The 18,423-nt window shown below is 36.2% G+C and overlaps 1 protein-coding gene across 2 annotated transcripts; it reads left to right on the top strand.

Annotated features, from left to right (window-relative positions):
• The first annotated feature begins 1,472 nt into the window (after nt 1-1,472).
• LOC128866751 (YTH domain-containing family protein) lies at nt 1,473-15,824 on the top strand. 2 transcript variants are annotated; one of them, XM_054107725.1, is made up of 10 exons: nt 1,473-1,656; nt 1,713-1,764; nt 1,856-1,877; nt 2,001-2,096; nt 2,154-2,258; nt 12,386-12,513; nt 12,574-12,738; nt 12,805-13,439; nt 13,510-14,401; nt 14,460-15,824. In XM_054107725.1, exons 2-10 carry the CDS (start codon nt 1,741-1,743, stop codon nt 14,478-14,480), a joined length of 2,088 nt encoding a protein of 695 aa, XP_053963700.1. In that variant the 5' UTR covers nt 1,473-1,656; nt 1,713-1,740; the 3' UTR covers nt 14,481-15,824. The 2 variants fall into 2 exon arrangements, with proteins under 2 accessions (XP_053963700.1, XP_053963707.1); XM_054107732.1 differs by lacking the exon at nt 1,473-1,656 and having other exon boundaries at nt 1,963-2,096.
• Nucleotides 15,825-18,423: the final 2,599 nt, after the last annotated feature.

Genomic DNA, 18,423 nt, shown 5'->3' with positions numbered 1-18,423 from the left:
ATTTACAATTGTATAATAATTTATTTCCATTAAAACGAAATAAATTAAAGTAAGCCGCCTGGATTTTCTAATTTTCACAAAGCCTCTACTTTACTCTTCGGCTTCTGCTATTAATTAATCATATATTTATGTAATTTATAGTAACGACTGCCACCGTATCCGAATGGGTTGACGTGTGATTATCAATCGGGCACGAAACTGAAATAACTAATAAAGTTTCTCTGATAACGGTTGCCTCTTGAAAGGCAATAGAAACCTGAAAGTATATTTCTGCCATTGAAAAGTTCCTCATAAAAAACATTTCGGAGGCGGCTTAAAACTGTAGGTAGCGCCAATTGGGGAAACGGATCAAGACACACAGCACAAATAGGCAGAGGAGCCCCGCCAAGCCCCCGGCAATGGGTGTAAGTTCCAATTACTACTATATATAACAATTTGCGCATACACGCTTTTTTCGTGTTTGGCCAAGCTCCTCCTCCTATTTGTGCGTCTTGATGTTGTTTCAAAAATGGTAGGAATTACAGTTTCATGCCGATTCCGAACAGCAGATATTTTTATAAGGAGCTGTTTCATGGCAGAAATATATTCGGAGGTTCGCCGTTGCCTGCCGAGGAGCGACCGCTATTAAAAAAACTTTTTCTTCATTGTGGTCTTTTATCGAGATTCGAACATAAGTTCTCTCTGAATTCCGAATGGTGGTCACGCATCAACCATTCGGCTACGGTGGCCAAATTACTATTATTACTATTATTATATTCTACTGAAGACTGGGCGTGGGCCTTATGTAAATATGTATATATGTAAATAAAAATATTATATACCTTGTTTTAAGAGCGTAGATAACTGAATTCGAAACTTAATCTCTTTAATTTGTAAATTTTACTAACATGGTTTTGTCAACTATTTTTTTAAGTATTAAATAAAATTTAAATTAAATGTTATTCGTTATATTTAATTTTATTTTACTTTAACTTACTCTGTTTGTTGTTGTACGTATTTTTTGTTTTTGCTAGCAATTTTTTATTTTATATTCGAAAATTGCGATAATTTCCATTTTATAATTCACTAAAAAAATGTGTTTCGTTTAAACGATTCTGTAAAAAAACTCGCCTTCATACATTTAAAATGAACAAGTTATGTAGCAAATTAATTGCAAAGTCTATTTCCTAATTATTTTTAACTTGTGGCCAACAAATTGACTTCGAGCCATACTTAAAATTTTGGTAAACGTGTTTACTACGGATGTGCTGGGTAAACCAGAAATTCTACAAAATTAGAATATACGACAGAACTTATGGAATTACGAATAACAAATTCATGATCTCGGTGTAAAAAACACTATAGTATATAAATTCGATAAGCAACACTGGAGTACAGGCCGTTGACATATTCATTTAACGAACTTTGTTAGAGATGCGTGAGGCAATTAAGGGAAAATCTGGTATATGGAAATGAAACATATCTGAATTCTATGCGTCGAATCGTGTATTCGTTGTTGGTGTGTGTGTGGGTTTTGTTCGCTTCTCAACTTCTTTAAGTGACGAATTAAATAAAAAATATACAATTTTAAGCACATATTATTTGACTACAAACTTCAATCAAGCATTAAATTTTAACAAACGTCTTTTCTTGTTTATATTTATAATTTTTTAAGAGGTAAACAAAAATTATATTCGATACACGGTCGATAAATCTTTTTTTTTTTTTTGCAGAAAAGTTCAATATAAAAATTTACAGCAAATGTCATCAAGCGTATCAGATCAGGTATTTTTAGTACTGTTTAGTTAAAAAAGATTTAATATTTTAATATTTAAAAGTGTTTTATCTAATAAATGTGCATATTTTTTTAATTCAGATGAAAGTGCCCGGAAACACAGGTAACAGTTGCTGAAAAAAAATGTTGTAAAATCGTATCACTAAAAGCTTAAGGAAAAAACTTGATAGCCTATATTTTTAATTTAGACTAACTTTTATCGTGTTTACTTGTTTTTATAAAAAAGCAAAAACTGTTGAGGAGCGGAACATCCCATGGAGTCAGCAAGTCGATGAAGCTTCATATGAAAACTTATCGTCCCCAGCAATCGATGAAAATATATGTACGTTGCTATGAATTATGTCTCAATTATTGCAATAATATATTTATTAAATTTAAGGCTCCCACCACAGCTCAATGCAGTTTCAATTTCCGCCATTTAATGTAAAAGAGAGTCAAAATGTTTCCTGGAGCAACCAAAAACCAAGAAAACCAAACAACTATGGTAAGTTTGAAGTTAATTTTTGCAGACTAGCAGACTAACCCATGCCAAAAAAGTGTACAATAGTGATATGACAGCATTCAAAATATTAAATTAGCAAAACTAAGAAAATTCAATTTCTATTATTGTAACAAGAATTTCCCAATACTATTTAATTTGTTTAACCAACACTAAAAATATCTTAATTATAATCATGCGTGGCCGACTTTTGGTCTATCTTCTATTGGGTCAGTTTTTCTTTTACCGGGAAGTCTGGTGCAATTGTTGTAAGATGTTTTTTTTTTGTTGACTTTGCTCTCAGTTGTCGACTTGACATCTTAATACCATACAAGAGTTTATTATCTAACAAGCTACCGTAGTCGGTTAGAAATGATTTTATATAAGATCTTCGATTAACATTAACTAAATGATATGATACGGATGTGATTTTTCCTACCTTTTTATCAGATGACGACTTAATTGTGGGTACTATGAGGCTCGGTTTAAATTGCTGAGAGAGAAAATTGAAAGTCGAAAATATTTTGTGACCCAAGAACTACCAGTGGGGGAGTGGAGCTCTCTATGTCTTCTAGTAGTGTTGTTTGTTGTGTATGGATTTAGCAAGTCCTGCCATTCTTGGTGAAGTCACATGCTGTTTCGGCGGGTTGGGGGCACAGAGGTGTTATAAGGGTAGTGTTAATGGTGCACGTGAATAGGTGCAGACATATGTTGAGTATGCCGGGGTCGATCCTAAATAGAGTTTAACCTGCTTTAATATCGGGAATGTAATTGTGCCAAAGAAAGCTTGATTTCACGAGGCAGCTGAAGCTGTTCGTTCGCAATAGGTGGTGGTTCGACTCCTTAGTTGTGTCGAGACCTAATGCCACTATGTTAGTTAATTAAATTTCCCTTTCTGAAATATCGTTCACAACCTAATCTCCAGCAGTCTTCGTGTTATCGAACACATATTTTTGAATTTTATCCCGCAATAACTCATTTTGAATATCTGAAATGGAGAGGTTGGTAGTTTGGGATGGAGCACTGCGACATTAACAACTTTTTTCAGAATTCGCAGATTTCATGAATTGATCCCCAGTTCATTCAGGTAGTAGTTTAGGGCTCTGTGCCAGAAGGGGAGTTGTTGCTCCATTATTTGTGAATTTGTCGGCAATCTTATATGCTTCAATCCCAATGTGACCCGGTACAATCCAAAGTTGATAAGTTATTCCAAGTGAGTTTAGCTTGCCAGTATAAAGGGAAAAGGCACTTTTCGTATTAAAGAGAACTCAGCCAAGACGGTACCTTTTTTATTTCATCTTATGAGAACTATCTAAATATTTACTGATAATCTTACAGCTTCTATATAAATAAAATATATGCACTTTTAATAAAAATAATAAAAGGCAATTAAAGCAAATATAATTGTTATTGCTTTGCCATTATATTTATTTATGCGAAGATATTTTTTGATAACTGAAAAGCTTAGTTATAATACGTTCACATATAAGTAGATGATCTACTTTTTCGTGCTTAACTCCCAATCCGTAATTAAAAAGCGAGATTTCCCATACAAAATTTCTCCCCCAAAACCTGAGGTTTTAAAATAATCCTAGGTACTAACCATACTTTTTGACATATAACCCTGTGTTTTCTGTGTAATAGATCATTATTTTTACACGTGTAAAGAAAAACGACAAGGTAAACACTAAATAAAATTGATTCAGCAAAGAAAACAGATTTGTAGACATAATTCTAATAAAATGTTTGTTAGGTATTATTAAGTATGCATTCATATAACAGAAAAAAGCGTTTGTCCTTAAACGTGTGCCCCCTTATTACTTATTGTAAAATGTAATATCGAATTTCGTATGCGTATTGCTGCCATAATTTTTTGAAACCTCAGTAACCGTCGTTGTAAACTGTTTATTATTAGCAGCCAATTGCGCAATTAAATAAGCTATTTCTTCTCTTTGTCTTTTGTTCATATCGTTAATAATAATTAAACAAATCAAAAACGCCGAAATATTCCACCAAAATAATTTCTATGAAGAAAAACGGGTAGATTAATTTTGTGGATTTATTGGTAATTAATGCATATGTGAACGTACTTTTACTGACTTCATCAGCGTTTGTTTAATCAGCTAAACATCGACGAAATTTGTTTCCAACAAGACTTTGCAACTTGCCACACAGCGCGAATAAGAATTAAATACACATGCCAGATATCGTAATCAAAAAATAAATGCCATGAATTATCTACCAGATTTTAACAAAAAAAAAATAATTTCTACAATATTTCTGTTTTATATTATTATTTTAAGTTCTCATGCTTTAAAAGAAACACCCGTTATATGTAGTTTTGTAATTAATTTTTTAACATATATCAAATGTATATGTAACACATATATGTTCACGCTCCCAAAGTCCTCATATGTACCGACAGCTTGTCGGTCCTGAAAGCAATCTAAAATCCAACCTATACCTCGATTACAGTCAATTCAATTACAGATAAGCTTATCGAAAACGATCAAAAGATTAAATTGCTATGGATACCTGGACACATTGGTATCATGGCAACGAAGCAGCAGATCGTGTCGCAAAATCGACTAGCTCAACACCTGTAACAACAAAGAACACAGTCGAAAAAGTAGATGTCAGGCGATTTATACTAAACCACATCCAAAACGTAAGAGTACAGAATTGGTTTAATTTCAACCACCATTACACAACCAAAAATCGAGAACTCACGTCGCCTACTTATCCAATAAATGTTTAAAAAAATCATATTCAAACCTTATAAGACTCCGCCTATGTCACACTCTTTGCACCCATCAACAACTTCTAACAGGCAGTCCACCGACAACTTGCCCGCTCTGTCCACATGTTTTGACTCTGAAGCACATTTTTTCTGAAACTGTCTTCTCAAACACAATTGGACTACTCCTCAAGATTCCCCAATGACGTGAACATAAATTCAATCAACAACTTAATCAAAAATCTAAAATTAGAAAAAAATAGATGCATTATATTCATATAAGAAGAGCTGATAGCCCTGGCTACTAATGCTCATTAATACATTTTTAGCAAGTTAATTTATTTAATATTGTTAATGAATTATAAAATGGTTATGTAATGGTAATTTCTGCTCAAGTCGTGGAGGTAATCGACTGCAAATTATTTTCGTTTGAGTTGTAGCTTAACTATTGCCAAAACATTTTCAATAGGGTTGATATCAGACGACTGTGAAGGCCAATCCAAAATTTCAATCCCATTTTGCTGTTTCCACTCTACACACCTTTGGCCTCGATGCTTGGGAACGTTGTCTTCTTGTAAAATCCAAGTTGGCTAGTTCTTCCAAACAGCTGACGGTAATACTGCTTTATGGTAAATTGTATTGATCAGAACTGTATTCAAACTGTTGGTAAACAAAAATAATAGGCCAAATCATTTTTTGGAGAAGCAGCCTCAAACATGAACCTTTTTTTTTTTTGCGGTGAGGTTGGGTAAAAATGCCTTCGCACTATATAGTAACCGTCGCTACTCCCTCCTCTTCTCTTGAATTTTTCCCTCCACCCCGGGACTGCTTCCGCATTGCTTCTAGGTAGAGGGCCAAGACGGCGTCCTAAGAAGGGCACTTACTTACTCACCCTGCGTCCAGGATCGCCTGTTTTGAGAAACCTATGCTCAATGCTCTTCAGCATAACTTTCTATTTCGCACTTCTTTTTTCGGATAATATCCGTTATAATAATAGTTAACCTCACCGTGCTTTCTTTCTACCCACTTTTTTAGATCGGGTATTAGTCTCGCTGTCCACCATACCGTTCAGAGTTCCATCTTGCCTGCCAAAGTTTGAGCGTTTGAACTCTAATATCGGAGAAGCGTGGTACTGGGATTCCTGTGTTTTTTGCCTCCCATCTCCGTTTGCGCTCTTGTGCTAGAATATCTATAGAGATGGTTCCGCTGATAACTAACACCACTGCTTCAGATACTGTTCTGTATGACGAAGCCACCCTGAGAGCGCAGGTGCGTTGCACAAATTGCAGAGTTTTCCTCCGGCATTGCACCCTTAGCGAATCTGCCCATATTTCGCATCCGTATAAGAGAATCGAGTTCGTCGTGTCTATTAAAAGTTTTCGCTTGTTCTGCGTTGGGCCTCCCAGGTTTGAGCTTACTTAACATGCCGCTTACTTTGGCAACTCTTGTGGCAGCGTGGTTTATGGGCGCCCAGTAAGTTAGCCTTGTGTCTAATTGCACTCCTAGGTAGTACTTGACCACTCTTTTTGTCGATAAAGTGACATCGAGTACTTGTATGCCTACTTCTAATGGGATACGTCTGTTCGTTAGAAGGATTAGCTCTGTTTTCTCTGTGGCCAGCTTTAATTCATGGTCTTCTAGCCATGTCTGAACTCGGATTATCACCTGATTTAACTTCCTTTTGGCTTCGTCAGTGTTTCGGGCGATTATTACAGCTGCAATGTAATCTGCGTATCCCACTAAATTCACATCCTCAGGCATTTCTATTCGAAGGATTTCATCGTAGCTTATATTCCAAAGTTCAGGTCCGAGTATTGATCCTTGGGCCGCACCTGCTGTTATTTGATTAGTCTTACACCCTTCTCGCGTTTCGTATAAGAGCACGCGATTGCTTAGATAGCTACGAATAATCTTCAATAGATTATTCGGGATCTTGAATTTTACCTTAAAAGCTTCAATTACGTCGTCCCAACTGAAACTGTTGAAAGCATTTCTAATATCCTGTGTGGCTAGTAATACTAAGCGTTTGGAGTATCGATTACCTGCCTGGGCATGTTCTACGCTAGCTATTACATCTTGGATGGCTCCTAAGGTAGAACGTGAACCTTAACAGTTCGTTGAAGTTGTCGATTATCAGTTGTACACCAAAATCGTAGTACGCACCTATTAAAAAAAGAGTTATCCGTCAATATTAACCCCTTTTCCTTCAGAATTTGCCTTAGTATACGTTTTTTTTTTCTTTTCAATGTGTCATAATGAGTTTTAGTAGTTTTTTCAATGTGCTCTGGAATTTGAGCACGTGCTCCTCGAATTATGTCTTTGGATACATTAAAACCAGGTTTCTTTAAAACTGCTTCAGTTGTAACGGAAATAAAAACATTACTGTTGACGAAATTTGTTTATATTTTCTGTAAGCAATTTGGTTTGTTTATTGTCGCGCAAATCCTTTGTGAGGTATTTGGCGGATCTTTCCCTCCCTCTGTGTTTTGCGGTCTTGTTGTTTTCCTACAACTGGAGACGTCTACAGTTATCTACATATGCCGTCTAATTGCAGAAATACACTGCCGGTGTTAAAATCAACGCTGGGACCGCTATTAGAAGCAAATTTTTCTATAATTCATGGTCAAAGCGAGCCGAGTAGGAACTAATAGCCTAAAGCAACTCGAAAAAATTGTTTTTGGATGTTAAAACTGTCAAAGAGCCTACTTGTAGTATGTGAGGATTACATTAACCTTCCGTTGGTCACCCTCTTTAAAACATTTGGTTGGGCACCCAGGTCTGACCTTTTTTCGTCCTGTTCGAGGATCAAAAGGTTATATCCATAAATTAATAGAAAGTTCAGTTTTAGCTACTTGGAAATTCACGTCCAAAGTCGAAAAACTTTTGCCAGGCCCGGGTACCCAACGAAGGGTTAATATAATGCCTTTATTCCACTGAACAAATACTCTTCAGATATCTCTTCAAAATGATTTACTACTACAGCAGCTTTCAAAACAAAGTGCAAAAAAACAAAAATTGAAAATTCGAAATTTTTCATCCCGCATCCCGTTAGCGCTTCTTGAGCAGATGTTGGTGCTTACGTGCACGAGCGAGTGAGTAGGAAAGAGATGTTTTTGATACATATTTATATTAATGAAATAATTTTAGATATCTATTACATGTTTATTTTTCTATTTTAATATTAATAAAAATATTTGCTCGATTCGTTCTGAATCTGTCTCTGTCGTCATATTTTTCCTCTGAAAATTAAATTCGTAATGAATTATTTCCATGAGAGCATTATTTAAACATGTAAATATATTTAAATTCACATATTATTGTTTACTTTCGGAAATGACTTACTTTAGTTGCTCATGCGTTAACTAGCAAAAGTCCAATTTATCATAATTTTTAATTCAGCCATGTCCTTCTGGTAGGAAACAGGTGGAGTATTTCATCTGCGCATGTCGCTAAACATACATATTTTACACTTTGGCAGGGCTCGAAGTATGTTGCGTAAAACTTTATCCATTTCATGTACAAATTTTTATTGCCATCTGAATTCTGACAGACCCTTAAAAACAAATTCAACCTTGCAACTTTTACTTCCTTCATCTTTGAACTTTAGCATTAGTTTGAGCGGCTTTTGCCCTTGCGAACTGAGTGCAATTTCGTGGTGTTAATTTTATGTACATTATTATCGTTGCCTGTTTGCATTCAAATGTGTAACTCGCTTTTTCCAAGTGGTTCATGTTGCTAGCTTGCAGATGTGGTAGATGATTTTTGCGTTAGCTTCTTCATGCCCTTGTTTAGATCCCTCGAAAATTCCACGCCTTCGGTTTGAATTTGATCAACAATAATAAAGTATTAGGTGCGCAACTAAGTTCATTTGCGGGAAGGATTTTCCTCTTTCATTAAAAAAAAAACGGGGGCTGAAGCGCATCGAGAGCTGCAAAAAGTTTATGGAGATGCTGGTTTAAGTGAAACAATGTGCCGAGATTGGTTCCATCGCTTCAAAGATAATGATTTTAATGTGGACGACCGTCCGCGTAAAGCAAGACCAAAAATCTTCGCAGACGCTGAATTGGAGGCATTTCTCAACGAGGATCCGTGTCAAACGCAAGAAGAGCTTGTTTCAGTATTAGGAGTTGCCCGGGAAAAAGTAGTAGCCAGCGATGGGCCATACTTTCAATGATTCACTTGTAACCATTTTTTTTTTTTCAGAATAAAATTGTATTTTCATCAAAAAACAACGAGAACTTAGTTGCGCACCTAATGCATTCCGTCGTTAAGTATTCGTGTCTGCGAGACCTCTCAATATGTTTTAATTGACGATGGAAAATATCAATTACACTTGCATTGCATTGTACACTACAATATTAAATATGTTATGAATATGTTTCTATTCTTTAAACCAAAGAATCAGCGTTGGCGTAATTTTGCTTTCCAAAAGCTTTATTAGGACTGATTTGTCTGTAGTATACATTTTCTCATCGACACGGATAAGCGTTATTAGGTAGGATGAAATTTTTCAACGTCTATTCTCTGTTGAGTCGAAATACCAACCGTTTTATTTGCATCTCATGAATTTTTCCAGCATTCTCACAATAAATACCTACCGATCGTTTTCCAGCGTCAGCATTAATTGCGTGTTCAAGTGTAATGCCCAAAATATCGATTCTCAAAATCATCTCTCAATTCGTAACAAATTGTTCTGCGTATTTTTCTTCGTTGAAAATTAAAACTAAAACAAAAATTGGCGAGCTTTGCTAAAGTGGAGGCAATCAAATTCAAATTTTCGGTGTGCATACTTCATCATGGCTTCTTCACAATCTTTGTGCTTTGCAGCAATTGATTAATAACAGAATTCTCATCTTGAATATATGTAAATTCTTTTGCTTTGGTGGTAGTTTTGTTTATTTTGACTATCAGAATTCCGACGCTATCTCTGAATATGCTTTACCGGATATTCCCATGGCAGCCGGTTATACGCTACCGGAATGACTCGGGGATTTTCCCGACCAAGGGCTGCCGCCCCAGTAAACTAAAAACAATAAGCTTTAAAAGGTTCGAATGCATTTTTTTATTGTAAATTGTATCTCCCATTCAATGGAATATACAGGGCCCGCCATCTATCGTTACGGATTTGAACTAGGTATTATTTGAAGAATGGTAACACTTAGCTGTCATCTGATTTGACAGAAAATTAGTTTTATTCTTCCGCTGAACGAAAATGGTTGTGTATACGCTCAAAGAACGCTGGGAAATATTGCGACATTACTTTGAAAATCATGGTAATGTTGCAGAATGTGTACGAAAATTACGTACGGCAATGGGAAGAAGAAAAGCACCGAATGAAGCGTATGTGCGTTACTTTGCGAAAAAAGTAAGAGAAACTCGATTGCTTATTGACAAACCAACGCGTGACCGACCAAAAACCGTGCGTACACCCGAAAATATTGCTGCTGTGGCCGAGAGTGTTCGTGAATCACCAGGAACATCAGTTCACCGTCGATTTCAACAATTGGACATTTCGGAGACATCATTGAGACGAATTTTGCGTAAAGACCTTGGTATGATGCCGTACAAAGGCCATATGAATGAAGTTGTGTTCCATCATTAACAGGAAGGATTGTACATCAAAATAAAAAAAACCGTTTGGAAAAATATTGAGTAGTTTCTTTTTTATAGCATTTTTAATTCCGTAAAGTTATATGGCGGGCCCTTTATAATATTTATAAACAAGAGGCTTACAATGAGTTTGACGTTATGCGTAAGTATGAATGATACTCACTCACACCCTAACGCTAAACACAGAGGATCACAGGGGCGAGTCCATTATATATATATATAATTGGCGCGTACACCCTTTTTGGGTGTTTGGCCGAGCTGCTCCTCCTATTTGTGGTGTGCATCTTGATGTTGTTCCACAAATGGAGGGACCTACCGTTTCAAGCCGATTCCGAACGGCAGATATTTTTATGAGGAGCTTTTTCATGGCAGAAATACACATTGCCTGCCGAAGGGCGACCGCTATTAGAAAAAGCGAGTCCATTGCAATCTAGAAAAACGACTGATGAGAAAAACTGGTGGCCCTCGAAATTTGCTATACTTTCTACGGTTATAATTTCTATCTGTTATCAAATTGTACGCTAAGTTTTGTATGTATATTAAGTATAAGGTGCTCAAAAATGAATCAATTTTGTTTTTATTTTAATTTTACTAAGTAAATAAAAAAATTACTTTAAGTAGTGGGCATCTTTATTTGGATTTTTACTATTTTTCTGTTAAGTGGAAAGGATGAAATTCGACAAGTGGCTGTCATCAGTCTTGATACACATTTGTGCCAGTTTTATTACAAAATTTCCGGTGATAACTGTTCGCATTCCTATCGAATATTCTGCAATTGTCGGAGGCTTGTTAACAGAAAACTGCGACTTCAAGTAGGCCTTATTCATGTAACCGCTTAAGTTTAAATGCGTCTCGTGCCTCATGATAATTTTCTACAAAAATCGTCCTCTTTGTTGTTGAGATTCAGGGCTGTCAAACCCAGTAATTTACAAGCACTGACAGCAGTGGCAGCAGGCATTAACTGATGCACTGTTTGAACTTTGTATGCGAGTATTTGTAAATATTTCACTAAAACTTGTTGTGGGGACCGTCTACTGATGCTCAACTGCGTGGCCCTGATTGATGTTTCTTCTATCTCAACGATATCGGCAGCCACCACCGTAATACTCTCGCTCGAACTACCGCTACGATAGCGAGTCTGTTCGAGTCCGGCAGCTAAGCGCCAGAGCGTTTGCCCAGTTAGCGCGATACGACGTCCATATCTCGCTGCGTTAACACCACCAACCGATTTTTGTGTAAAACAAATCAACATAATTATTCCACGCTCTTGCTGAGAATAGCGCTTCATAAGTATATGGAATTCGACATTTTTGCGTTCATGCTTACTCGCATTAGCTAGAGTGATAATTTTCCCCTCAATTGATTTTCACAATATTTACTGTTTATTGTTAATTGTTGTGGCTTGTGCAATCCTTGCAAAATTGTCGGTTATTTGGCCGAGCTCTTCTGATTTGTGATGTGCGTTTTGGTGTTGTCCCATAATTGTTTTCACTGTAGGTCCCAGTTTCACGCCGCCTCCGAAATAGGTTTACCATTGCCTGCCGAGGGGCAACTGCTATTAGAAAAAGCATTCTATCCGCTATTCGAAACTCTCATTTTACTATAGCGGTTTTCGAAACCAAACACCATCGAATGGTAGTTACGCACCGACCCATTCGCCTACTGCGACCGTCGATAACAATCTATGCAATACCAAAAAGGCTCATAAAATTAAGATTTCTTTACATTACCTTTTCCATCAAATTATTCTCATTATTTATTTAAAAATATGAATTACTTTCTTTAGACTCGAGTAAAAAGCATGGAAAACCAGCAACATATAGCAATACGAAGAAAGATGACTTCCAATCGAACCCATGGGGTAACCAAAAAAAAGGGAAACATGTAACCGACAATTCTTCAAATATTAACAGAGTAAGTGAAATCTTTTATAAAATAAATGCCTCATTTGTATAAAACGATCTTTTTTCTTAGTCGATCAGAACGGAAAATATGTACGCGTCGAGTAAATTTGATAGCAAGGCAATTATAAATATACCAACAGAGGAAAAGAAAACAATTGTGCCACCCCCTACTTCTGTGCCCAAAAAAACGACTTGGGCATCAATTGCTTCGCAACCAGCAAAGTTGACTTCAAGGGTAGTGAATAGTTTATAAATTAAATAACTTTATTTTTATTGCTTATTAACGAAAATATGATTTTAGACTAATCTTTCAACATTAAGTCATAAAAAGAAAGGTCCGGGTATGCCTCCGCCACCAATGGTGCCAGGGAAGCATAACCTGGATGTAAATACATGGGAGTTGCCAAATAACAATCCTCCGCCTGCACCATCGCCTCCTGCGTCAACTGATACATCATTTGCAGAAACTGATCCTAATTATACGGTCGGAATCGGATGTGATTATGAAATTGAGGTGCACACAGATAGAAGTTATAAAGGAAGTCAATATGTTCGCGAAGAAAATAAGGCGAATTATAATAACAGTAATTATGGGCGTGCCCGAACTTCGCCAACTAATAATTCACGTAAGAGTTGGTCCGTCCAACCTCTTGACCAAAGTAGTCGTGGACCTGGAAGTGCAAGTGCAGGTCAAAGACGTTCTGATAACATAATTGGAAATAGTGGTCATCAAGCCCGATTCACTGAACGTAGAAATACTTATACGCGTTTGGAACCAGAATCTGCAGCTCATGATGTCGACGAACCTCGGTTGGAACAAAGTTTAAACGTTGAAGAACTTACTCCGGAAGCATCGAACGCAGTGCTAGAAAAATTGCATGACAAAAATAACTACAATCCTTTGGAAATCGACTTGAATATTGCAACTTCAGCAAGGTATGTCAAGTTTGCAGTATGAGTAAAATTAAGTAATTAATTTAAACGCGTCCATACAATATTTTTACAGATTTTTTGTTATTAAATCGTATTCGGAAGATGATATTCATCGGAGCATTAAATATGAGATTTGGTGCTCAACTGATCATGGCAACAAGAGACTAGATGACGCTTTTAAAGAACGACAAAAGGAGGGTGGAGAAATACTTCTCTTCTTTTCTGTAAATGGCTCCGGCCATTTTTGTGGCATGGCTCAAATGATGACCGCTGTTGATTACAATTCCACGTCCAGCGTCTGGTCCCAAGATAAGTGGAAAGGAAAATTTAAAGTTAAATGGATTTATGTTAAAGATGTTCCCAACACCAAACTAAGGCATATTCGTCTAGAAAATAATGACAATAAATCTGTTACAAACTCACGCGACACTCAAGAAGTGCCCAATGCTAAAGGTATCGAAGTTCTTCAAATACTCCATTGCTATAAACACTCTACGTCCATTTTCGACGATTTTTATCATTACGAAAAAAAACAAGAAGAGGAAGTTTCAAAAAAGCCAAATCCGTACGATAATTTAACAATGGCATCACCCGTTAGCAGACATTACAGCCGTCAAAGTGACGACCGAGATAGGGAAAGGGATAGTCGAGGAATCGGCGGATCTCAAAAATATTTCATTGGCGGTAGCACTAGTTTTCGTGAACGAAATAATTCATATCGTGGAAGTTTTCATAACAATTTCAATGACCAACGCCGAAACGACAGCCACAGAATGGGCCCCGTTGCAGATTCACAACAAAAGGAAAGGGATGATCGAACTGATGCTGACGTGGATAGAGATAATAATGAGTATGGAAGCCGACACGGGCATAAATTTGATTATGGACAGCGTCTGAAGCACAGAGAGCGAGATTTTAGTGAAAAAGAAACGAAATTCCGGACGTCATCAAAAGAAATATTAAAAGTAAGTTGGCAAGAATTAGCACGAATTAGCCCCAATAACTTTTTTTCCTTTTCTGTAGGACAACGAATATGACTACTGATAAAGCATGAATAAAAAGCTGACTATGAAGAATATTAAATATGCACATATTATTACGGAGATAAAACAGTAATACGATGGTGAATTATGAGAACAATATATTATGAAGAGATCAATTATGTTGTTATTCTTATGTTGATTTTCGCTGAAAAGAAAACCTTGCACATATTTTGTCACATTTTGACGTATAATGAGGAATTCTTATTATGTGATTGGCAAAACAAATGTTGAACCAATCAATTGATTATTTAGATCCAGGGTTTGCAACGTCATTCCATAGAGTTACACTGTAATTAATAAAAAAATAATATGACGTACATTCACAAATTCATGTATATACATTATTATTTTGAAGTAAACGTTATTATATTTTACGCATCCGCTGCATGCGAATTTTGCAACATAAAAAAAATAAATAAATAAAATCCGACGACCTCAAATTTCAAGGGTACTGACTGTATTATCAAAACCGTTTGTTTCAAAACTTCTCAATTTCACGGATTTTTTACGCAAAAATTAAATGCAGAGAGTTATCAAAAACTAAAAAAAATCCATAAAATTCCTTAATATTTATTATATTAAAAAATGTCAACTAAAATTTTAATTTTTAAAGCCAAAGAATTTGGCAAACCTACAGACGACACTTTTAAAGTTAACTCACAAAAGTTGTTCTAGCTTCCAAACGGCCTCAAACCAAGTATTTAAATAACAGAATGCTGGATCTCGTAAATTAATTTTTTAAGATTGGCTGTTGAAAATCATCAGCCAGCATTACAACCTCACGCATCAAAACTTTCGAAGGGGTTTTATTAGAGTTTACATCAATGGTATCTGAACTCACATTCTGACACCTGAGAACCTAGTCCTTTTATAAAATACCTTTTTGTCTGGCTTTTGGGTACTGACACCATTCCAAAATAAATAAAGTGTCGTAGAGAACGTTTTTACGCCAACCCCACCTAAAAGTCCTTGCCAACGCTATGTTGACCGAAGGTAGTACTGTAAGAAACTCATTTCCCAGAGAGCGTCCCATGATTTCAAGTTTTGAGCTGACAACAATGGCGAATCACGAGAGAATGAGTAGTTCTAGCTCGTTAAATGATTACGAGTACAACTACTTACAAACAAATTCACTGCTTCTAACCCGAAAAAACACATTTTATTCACATCAAACAAGTTAATTAAAATACGGTGTTAAAACCTCAAAACTATTGTAATAGTATTATTAGAAAGCAAAAACACTACAAATATTCTAAATAAATTATATTTAAGAAATTTTGCACGTATTTTTAAATATAAAAAATTACAAAAATTCTTCAATAAACTCCCAAACTTGCATATTTTACCAGAGCGGCACCATTAGAAAATGTAAATGTAATTGACATTTGATGTTGAGTGCCATTTGCCATTAAGCGACGCGTTACCGTTACTTAGGACGATCTATTGCTTAGCGCAAGTTCCATTTGCTTTACATCGGCACCCATCTTTATTAAGCCGCAAATAAATGCTCAAAATCGTGTTGGTCAATTTATATGTGAAAATTCCAATCCACTTATCATAGTAACGTTAACACGAAAGCACGAAACAGTTGAGAGATTCAAACGTCGCAGGCAAGTTTTGCAGTAAGCCGATTTTTTTGAATCCTGGAAAGAAGATGGTAGGCAAAAAGTTCTTAACGAACCCCTGCAATGGTACTGCTGTGAAGATAATAACCAAATGAATGAATTTAAGATTCCCCTTTTTTAATCGTAACCCTTATCAGGACAAATTTACTGTTGCTTCACATAAACGTGTTGACCTAATGTAAGTCTGTTTTGTAAACTAATGACCAAACGGTGGCTTTGAACGCTGTCAGAGTAATCAGCTGATTTTTGAAATAAAAAATAAAAACGAACAAATTTTAATAAGACGCGAAACTAATTTTATACATTTTTTAATGTTCACCCCTGTTTTGGTAATCGACGAGTGGTTGCGGCAGGAGTTATACTCGATGGGTCAGTACTCGATCCAGGAGAGATTTTTTCTCTTTAGCATCCGCGAAGGATTGTGTTGCGCAAATTCGAAGACACAGCATGGGAAACAATAAAATGTAAGAAAAACGCATTTGTTTGCCCTTTTCTAAGTAAAAGATAGTTTAAAAACTATATTAACAAATTTAATTTTATAGGAAGCGTAGAATAAGCATGGGGCAAAACAAAAAAACAACTGGACATTGCAAAAAAATGTTACCATCGTAACGAGCTGGAACGATTTTAGGAGTGCGGGGAAGAGGACCGCCAGTTTCACTATCCGTTCGAAGTGGAATCGAGATGTGAAATTTCGGCAACTGTCAAAATTTCGGTCATTGTTGTGCACAAAGTCTTTTAAATAGGAATCATAAAAATTTTGTTAGCCCGATTGTAATGGATGCAGAATTTGTTTTCTTTATTATTTTCAGTAGTAAATTACAGTCAATAAAGAAATTATCACGGAAAGTATTTATAAATGGGTCATTATATTTATTTACTGTAAATACTATTATTAACCTTTCTATAGAAAATAAGTGCCGAAAATTGGAAAAGTATCAGCTCAGCATTTGCAACAAGGTTGCAAACGCTTATATGTGTTGCGATACTACCGCCTTTATTACGTGCCTAGAACAAGCCCTGACGAGTTTTGCTGCTATTGAACTGGCCAAGTATACTTTGTGTATTTTCGGCACGTAGAAATTAGTTCTATTGTAATTATCTTCGCATCGTTTACGGTAAAAGTGAGGATGTGTCCGCCGCACTCAATAATGCCAGCAATATTTGCGACCCTGTTACTTGTTTGATGGCCTGTTGCTGATACTCGACGCAATATTACAGAAGTTATAAATAAGTTTGAATATAATTTTGAGCTAAAAACAATAAATAATCAATATTAAACTTTAAAGTTGTATTAAATAAAAACTCACTTTTCCTCTTCCATTCAACTCCGCAGTAAAAACTTTTGTACCACGTTTGAGCAGCTAGTGATGGTCATCCGATAATCAACATTTTATTTTTTATTGCAGATATTTTGTGACAGAACGTAATGGTGTTTCCTAAAAAGTAACTCTGCCGCAATTATTAAATCTGTTTCTCGCCGCGACGTCGGCATCTTCCATCACTCGTGCGTTTACCTTATGGATGGCCTATCGACAGGCAGTTCAAGTTGTAGTGATCTAGGAGATGTCGTCCTTTTTTCGCCCATAATTTTTGGCGTCCATGAAGAGGAAACTCTGCGGACTCGCATTACAACTGCAGTGTACAACCAATTCGCTTTTTTAACCCTCATCTTTTACCTATAGCCGCTTTTCTAGACTTGCTTTCGATGTACAACCAATCCGCGTTTTTTTATCCTCATATTTTATTCCTAGCCGCTTTTCTAGACCTCCTTTCGATATTTCGGTTTCAGTTGAGTTTTCGGTTTTAAATACTCCCGACGTACTATACCTCGGTAGCAAGTGTAAGTTCCAGCATATTTAGTGGAGGGCCTTGAAAGCAGATAGTTTATACTTCTTTATGAATAGCACCACTTCATTTTATGTGGAGTTGACATTCAATCCACTCCCCCTGAGTCAGCTATTAACAATGCAGAGAGCATTTTGTATCAGTTCGCTCAGAAGTTGGAGATACTTTGGTGATGCTGCTAATACAATTTCCACTTAAATGATGACATAATAGCAGTAATTTGCAAATTTAAAAGTAGAAAATTGTCATAGAATGTCAAAATGTCCATGAGAATGTGAACAAACGAGCAAAAAAGCGGACCACTTTAACAGCTGAGACATACAACCGAAAATCAGTTGCTTTAGTGTCATTATCTTGAATGAATTCGCCTTGTTCCAATCGTTGAAATATTTTGACAGTTGATCCAACCAGTTGGATGGTGTGAGCCTTGCAGAATAAGTTCCATGCAGAGAACGTAAATCAATTTACGTT

This window comes from Anastrepha ludens, chromosome 2, assembly GCF_028408465.1.
Source record: "Anastrepha ludens isolate Willacy chromosome 2, idAnaLude1.1, whole genome shotgun sequence".
In the NCBI taxonomy this organism is placed as follows: domain Eukaryota; kingdom Metazoa; phylum Arthropoda; class Insecta; order Diptera; family Tephritidae; genus Anastrepha; species Anastrepha ludens.
This window is presented reverse-complemented; position numbering and strand designations above follow the sequence as displayed.

Bases quoted from the DNA above. Each gene is read 5' to 3' on its own strand.
- LOC128866751 (XM_054107725.1), top strand. From the start codon at position 1,741: ATGTCATCAAGCGTATCAGATCAG. The intron at 2,097-2,153 runs GTACGTTGCTAT...ATTAAATTTAAG, and splicing joins AGCAATCGATGAAAATATAT to GCTCCCACCACAGCTCAATG. The intron at 12,739-12,804 runs GTAGTGAATAGT...ATATGATTTTAG, and splicing joins CAGCAAAGTTGACTTCAAGG to ACTAATCTTTCAACATTAAG.